This window comes from Leucoraja erinacea, chromosome 39, assembly GCF_028641065.1.
Source record: "Leucoraja erinacea ecotype New England chromosome 39, Leri_hhj_1, whole genome shotgun sequence".
Lineage (NCBI taxonomy): Eukaryota > Metazoa > Chordata > Chondrichthyes > Rajiformes > Rajidae > Leucoraja > Leucoraja erinaceus.
The window spans coordinates 4,047,400-4,055,030 of record NC_073415.1 but is presented as its reverse complement, the minus strand read 5'-3'; the positions used below and the strand labels follow the sequence as shown (position 1 = coordinate 4,055,030).

General features: G+C 52.2%; 1 protein-coding gene across 1 annotated transcript in view; it reads right to left on the bottom strand.

Moving 5' to 3' along the window:
• Nucleotides 1-424: 424 nt before the first annotated feature.
• Nucleotides 425-7,631, bottom strand: part of kank2 (KN motif and ankyrin repeat domains 2) — a 90,785-nt gene continuing 83,578 nt past the window's right edge. Inside the window, exons 10-13 of the mRNA XM_055664138.1 lie at nucleotides 6,896-7,038; nucleotides 6,386-6,586; nucleotides 5,607-5,711; nucleotides 425-3,068 (exon numbers count right to left, since the gene is read on the bottom strand). Coding sequence (XP_055520113.1) covers nucleotides 3,009-3,068; nucleotides 5,607-5,711; nucleotides 6,386-6,586; nucleotides 6,896-7,038 — 509 coding nt within the window. The 3' untranslated portion in view covers nucleotides 425-3,008. The remainder of the gene's footprint in view (nucleotides 3,069-5,606; nucleotides 5,712-6,385; nucleotides 6,587-6,895; nucleotides 7,039-7,631) is intronic.

Here is a 7,631-nt window from a genome sequence, read left to right as displayed (position 1 = left end):
TAATTTCTATGTTTCTATGTTTCTTCCCTCTAACCCTTTCCAGTCCATGTACCTGTCCAAGAGAGACCAGGGCCCAGATAGTGGTGATTTAGACGGGCTGAATGGCCTGCTCTGTGCTGTAAATTCCTTGGTTGAACCTGTGCCATTGAGTGTTGGACATGGCAGCCACTTGGTGATCCCAGCTCTCGGTCCAAGCGTCTTCACACCGTGGAGCTCTGCTCCCTCTGCTGGTCACTCACAGAACAGCCAACCGTACTGGAGAAACAAGAAATATCACATGCCAACTTGTCCCAACCTGTCGGGCAATTATAACTGAGGACCTCACCCCTCAGCCCACCCTCCCCTCCCTTACAACTCTCACACACTTCAATGGCAATTGCCCATATGCTGAATGGCAGCTATATTGAAATAAAGCACGAACAAGGACTGATTCATTTTTGCTGTATTGCAATATGTGGATTACAAAACTCTTGATAGATATTTCTGTAAAAAGGATAATACAAAGACACCGAGGAGTAGATCTGGTCTTGATGTTCGGCAGGAAACATTGATAGCACAACTGCTCACTAGTAGGGGATAGAACACAGCATCAGCAGAGGAGTGTGTGCCTGTAAATATTAGCAGAGTAACCTACACACGGATACAGCCACTGCGCTGGTTTATATATCAGGGATCGTGCCGGGCACCGTGTATAATCTGGGGCAACTCAGTGCACAGATCCCAGTCCTGACCCTCCTCACGCCCGCTTACAGCAAAACAAAAGGGGGTGCTTTTAATTTAAGCCTCTTGCACTCTAATAACCAAGGGGTGAATGGGGCTCACAAACTGGCTCTGCAGTTCTAACCCTCAAAACGCAAGAGAATTTTGATTCCAACCTCGTGTCATTGTGGTGCAGCGATAGAGTTGCTGCCTCACAGCGCCAGAGACCCGGGTTTGATCCTGACTACGGGTGCTGCCTGCATGGAGTCTGTCCGTTCCTTCTCGTGACCGTGTGGGTTTTCCCCGGGTGCTCCGGTTTCCTCCCACACTCCAAAGACGTACAGGTTAATTGGCTTGGTGAAATTGTAAATTGTCCTTAGTGTGTGTAGGATCGTGCTATTGTACGGGGATCGCTGGTCGGCACGGACTCAGTGGGCCGAAGGGCCTGTTTCCGTGCTGTATCTCTAAGCTAAACTGTAGATAGACACAAAATGCTGGAGTAACTCAGCGGGACCGGCAGCATCTTTGGAGAGAAGGAATGGGTGACGTCTTGGGTCGAGACCCTTCTTCAGACTGGTGAATGGGTGACATTTCGGGTTGGGAACCTTCTTCAAACTTAACCTCACCTTCAAATATCTCCATAGCACGGAGATGAGGAGTGGGTGTGGGACCTTCCCTCCTGCCACAAACACACACTGAAGGGTCTGATCTAGAGATGTTATTTCTTCCTCCCCCCCTCCCTTATCTGCATGTCCTTCCTGGTTCCTGGCTGAGGGGCCTGGGCATATCCAAGTTAGCTCATCCTCCTGAACTCAGCAACCCAAGAGCTTTCATGGAGATGCAAGTAACTGCAGATGCTGGAAGCCTGAGCAAAACACAACGTGCTTGAGAACGTCAGCGGGTCAGGCAGCATCTGTGGAAGGAATGGACAAGCGAGGCTGAAGAAAGGTCTCAACCCAAAACATCACCTGTCTACTTCATTCCATGGAAACCTGGGTAGAGTCTCTTGCCCAGAGTAGGGGAATCGAGAATCACAGGACATAGGTCCAAGATAAGGGGGTGGGAGGGTTAGATTTAATAGGAATCTGAGGGGTAACTTTTTCATGCAGAGAGTGGTGGGTGTATGGAATGAGCTGCTGGAGGAGGTAGTTGAGGCAGGGACTGCTGCAAGGTTTAAGAAACGATTAGATATGTACATGGATCAGACAGGGATACGGGCCAAACACAGCCAGGTGGGGCTAGAGTAGATGGGACATGTTGGTCGGAGTGGGCAAGTTGGGCCGAAGGGTCTGTTTCCACTCTGTATGACTCCACAACTCTATGGGAAGTTGGGTAGATGGAAGCAGAGGGAGGGAAGGTGAAAGGAGGAAGAGGAGAGAGGGGCAAACTGACGATAGAAACAGTAAAGATAGACTCAAAATACTGGAGCAACTCAGCAGGACAGGCAGTATGGAATGGACGGAGAGAAGGAATGGGTGACGTTTTGGGTCAAGACCCTTCTTTAGTAAAAAATTATCTTGCTTTGCTCAAGATTCCAGCATCTGCAGTCTCTTGTGTCCCTGTCTAAGAGTCTACAGAGGGAGGATATCAGAGGGAAGTTTAGAGTCTGTGTTACTCTACACTCCACACTAAGGCCCACCTGTACATCTCAGTGTTGGATCCACAGGTGCTGGGCCCATTGTTTGCCCCTGAGAGGGAGAGAGGGAGAGTGGGAGAGAGAGTCAATGCAATAGACAATAGACGATAGACAATAGATAAAAGTACAGGCCGACTGATGTATCTGGACAGGAAGGTCTGGCTGGAATTCTCTGACTGACTGCTGGCGTGAGGAGAGGCCTTGGACCAGAGGCAAATCCGAATCTGGACATCTTGAGAAACCAGGCAAGATGGACAAACCAACTGAGAATGGAGGAAGGAAGGGAGGAAGGGAGGTTGGGGAGATGGAGGTGGAGGGAGGGAATGTGAAAGGGGGAAGGAGAGAGAGGGGAAACCGCCGATTTTAAGAATGAATCCGGCCAGTCTGAGGCCTCGATGGGCCGAATGTCCTTTACAGAGCTGATATACTTTCTTCATATAAAAAGCTGATGGTTGTCTGGCGGGCTTTCATGCAGCAGGATTGTACCCGGAGAGTGCGTGGCATCAGCTCGCCCCTTTGGTCCGGGTCTGGCCTTCCTGGGCTGGTGTGTTCACAGCGTTCTGGCCCTCCGTGGGTTAACGGTGCAGAGGGCCGCAGTGGCACGGCAGCGCCAGGCGAGGGAGCCGTCGAGCACATCCCGTGGCCGGGCAGGTCGATGGCCCACAGGTAGCCCTTACACCTGGGCTTCAGGTGAGCAGGGGTGAGTGGCAGGCTGGGCGGGGGTGGCAGTGCCCTGGAAAACACAGAGGCGGCAAGCACAGTTAGTAATATTAATCCGCTGTCTATCAGCGCCAGGGACCCAGGTTCGATCCTGACCTCGGGTGCAGTCTGTGTGGAGTTTGCACGTTCTCCCCGTGACCTGCGTGGGTTTTCTCCGGGTGCTCCGGTTTCCTCTCACATTCCAAAGACGTACAGGTTTGTAGGTTAATTGGCTTCAGTAAAAATTGTAAATTGTCCCTGGCATGTGTAGGATAGTGGGACACGGTGGGCCTGTTTCCGCGCTGTATCTCTGAAGTAAAAGACTTAAAAGCTCATAGTGCAAAAGATGGATGGGATCCAGAGAGATGGGAGGGAGAGGCTGAGGCAGAGAGACGGGGGAGCTGGAGAAAGGATGTTATGTAACCTACGGAAAAGACAAATTACTGGTTGGGAACACGAACAAATGTTGACTTTTCCGGGGGAGGGAATGAACTAAAAAAGTGGTGACGCGTTTCAGCACCCTGACACAGTTGCATCAGTGACAGAGTGAGCGGCAGGTGTCACCACAGCCGCTCCAGCTGCAAATGGGAGGACAAGATGAAACAGAAATAGATGCAGGAGAGGCGTTTGTTGCCTCTCCGTCGCTTGGTGGCTGCAGCTGATGGTTTGGGCAGGCGTGGCGAGATACATTCAGCAGGGTGTGGTGGCATACTTTGGACAGGGGATGGCAAGGTACTTTGGGCAAGGGGGGGGGGGGCAGGGGTAGTGAGATACTTTGGGTAGCGGATTCAAAGTCAAAAGTTAAAGTCAAAGTCAATTTTATTCGTCACAATTACGAATAAAATTGAAACATAGAAAATAGGTGCAGGAGGAGGCCATTCGGCCCTTCGAGCCAGCACCGCCATTCATTGTGATCATGGCTGATCGTCCCCAATCAATAACCCGTGCCTGCCTTCTCCCCATATCCCTTGATTCCACTAGCCCCTAGAGCTTTATCTAACACTCTCTTAAATCCATCCAATGATTTGGCCTCCACTGCCCTCTGTGGCAGGGAATTCCACAAACTCACAACTCTCTGGGTGAAAAAGTTTTTTCTCACCTCAGATTTAAATGGCCTCCCCTTTATTCTAAGACTGTGGCCCCTGGTTCAGGAATCGCCCAACATTGGGAACATTTTTCCTGCATCTAGCTGGTCCAGTCCTTTTATAATTTTATATGTTTCTATAAGATCCCCACTCATCCTTCTAAACTCCAGTGAATACAAGCCTAGTCTTTTCCATCTTTCCTCATATGACAGTCCTTTGACTTTGACTTTTGACTTTGACTAGGATGGTGAGATATGTTTGGCAGGGGATGATGAGGGTGGATAAGGGGTAGTGAGTGTTGAGTCAAGGGCAGTGACATAGTTTGTGCAGGGGATGGTGAGATATGTTGGGCAGCGGATGTCAGGGGTTACAGGGAGAAGGCACGGGAATGGGATTGAGAGGGAAAGATAGATCAGCCTTGATTGAATGGTGTAGTAGAATGGGCCGAATGGCCTAATTCCTCTCCTATAACATGAGCTTATGAGCTTATACTGGGCAGAGGGTGGTGAGGGTTGATAGAGGGTGGTGAGATACCATGGGCAGGTTTAGCTTAGAGATACAGCATGGAAACAGGCTGTTCGGCCCATCGAGTCCGCACCGACCAATGATCCACGCACATGAACACTATCCCACACACACACACACACACATAGGGACAATTTTACATTTACACCAAGCCAAATGGGGGGGGTGGGTGTAACATGTTTTTTTGACTCTTCCTTCGGGGGGGATGCGACCTTTCTTGCCGTATCCCCCGTCTCCGTGTCCGTCTGCGCTGAGACCTATCGCGGAGCTGGCGGCCTCCAACTGCGACCGACCTCGAGGCTGCGGAGGCAGAGCCAGGACTAACCAACGAGGCTGGCCGACTGGGGCTGTGGTTGTGGGGCGACCCAACTTCCGACCCGACTTTGGAGCCTCGGAGGCTCGGCCGCGGGCCAGTGGACGACATCATCGGGAGTTCGAGTTGTGTTTTCCGGAGCTCCCGTAACTACAGCTGAGTCCGCTGGACTGGAGGGCGGCAGCTTCGACCGCCCCGGGCCACGGAGTTTGAACCAGCCCGTTCGCGGAGCACGGATTCAGCCGCGGGACTTACCTACCATCACCCGGCGGGGTAACAACATCGGAGGCTCGGATTGCCTCAGCGCAGAGGGGGAGCAAGGAGGGAAGAGACAATGACTTTGGGACTTTAAACTGTGTTGAGTGTTTGTTTTGTTATTTATTCTATGTTATGACTGCAGGCTAAACCATTTTGTTGCACTGAAAAGTGCAATGACAATAAATTGAATCCAATCAAATCAAATCAATAATCTACAAACCTGTACGTGTTTGGAGTGTGGGAAGAAACCGAAGATCTCGGAGAAAACCCAGTCCGGTCCCTGGGAGAATGTACAAACTCCGTACAGACGGCACCCGTAGTCGGGATCGAACCCGGGTCTCTGGCGCTGTGAGGCAGCAACTCTAACGCTACGAGGTGACGAGATACTTACAGTGGAGGGGCTTGAAGCCGCTGTCTGATTCAGATGTTTGTGGAGCAAGGCAGCGATATCTTTCTGTCCGGATTCCACCGCAATGGAGAGCGCTGTGCTCCCGTCCTGCACACGGGCAAACGTCAAAGCTTCAGTCACAACACGTGGAAAACAGCCCGACCCGAGCAGACGTGGCCCACAGCGGCACGGAGTGGCGGTGGAGGACACCGACAGCATCGCCTGGCCACGCCGACCCTGTACTCCAACCCAGTGCTGGAGGAACAGGCCTGTCCCACTTGGCCGTCAGTTTGGGCAGCACAAATTCCTGGCGCCCTGCGCGATACTGAGCGCAACTCCACACTCCTCGCGCCACTCCATGCGCCCGTCCCGCGCTATCCATACGCTACCCGTCACATAATGGCGCGCAAATGACGGCTAAGTGGGACAGGCCCTTAACTCAGCGGGTCAGGCAGCATCTTGAGAGAAGGAATTGGTGACGTTTCGGGTCGAGACCTTTCTTCAGAAAGTCTGAAGGTCTGTACGTCTGAAGAAGGGTCTCGACCCGAATCGTCACCAATTCCTTCTCTTGTCTCTGTACTGTACACTGACAATGACAATTAAAATTGAATCTGAATCTGAATCTGAATCTGAATCTCCAGAGATGCTGCCTGTCCCGCTGAGTTACTCCAGCATTTTGGGTCTATCGATGACAATGGCTCTTGCCCAGTGGGTGCTGATCGGGGGGGGGGTCACCACCCATGGGTGCCCGTGTTGGGCAGTAGCCCCTCTCACTCACTCACATTGTCTGCCAGTGTTACGTTGCAGGCGGACGTGGCGAGCAGTAGTGCGACGATCTCACCGTGGCCGTGTTCACAAGCACACATCAGTGCCGTCGAGCCATCGTCGTCCTGGACACTGGCATCCGCCCCACACGCCAGCAGGGCCTTCACCATCTCCGTGCGGCCGTGGCTGACCGCCAGCATCAGCGCCGTCTGACCCGCCTGCCCAGGGGAGAAGCGCCAGCACCGTTAAAACCGTCACCGCACGGGCAGTGGGCGCGGAGACCGTACAACGTCCCACTGGCTCCCACCAACGCCGCTCAACCCGTTACTGAAATGGGCAGTGGCCGCGGAGAACCACACATCGCCCCCTCCCTTCCACGGACACTGTTAAACCATTTCCACACTGGCTGTGGGCGTGGAGAACCAACCATGCAACATCCCACTCAGAGTAAGGGTTTGCGAGGCACTGGGCTGGAGACTGACCGCTGGGCGATGGGGTGGTTGGGCTCGGCTGGCATTGGGACCCACCTGGCTGGCCTTGGCGTTGACGTTACCCTGGCAGAAAAGTTGCATGACGGTCTGCATGTCGCTGTCGGTTTGCAGGGCAGCGAGCGATGCCAGCATGATGGCGGTGTAACCCGCTTTGTTCTGCTTGTCCAGGTTGCAGGCGCCTGGGGATGGAGAGCGGGCACAGGTTAGCGGGCACAACGTGCCACCCACCGTCTGCACAACATGCTTCAACACGTCACCATCTACATACCCTTCGGGATGTGGGTGGAAATCATCCCATCCCACATTATCATCACCATCATCATCACTATCATCATCACCATCATCATATCAACATCTTCATCACCACCATCATCACCATCACCATCATCACCATCACCATCATCACCATCACCATCACCATCACCATCATCATCATCAACATCAACATCATCAACATCAACATCACCATCATCATCATCAACATCAACATCATCAACATCAACATCACCATCAACATCAACATCACCATCACCATCATCATCACCATCACCATCATCATCATCACCATCATCATCACCACCATCACCATCATCATCCATCATCATCACCATCACCATCACCATCACCATCACCATCACCATCATCATCACCATCACCATCATCACCATCATCACCATCACCATCATCACCATCATCATCATCATCATCATCATCACCATCACCATCATCCATCATCACCATCATCATCACCATCACCATCACCATCACCATC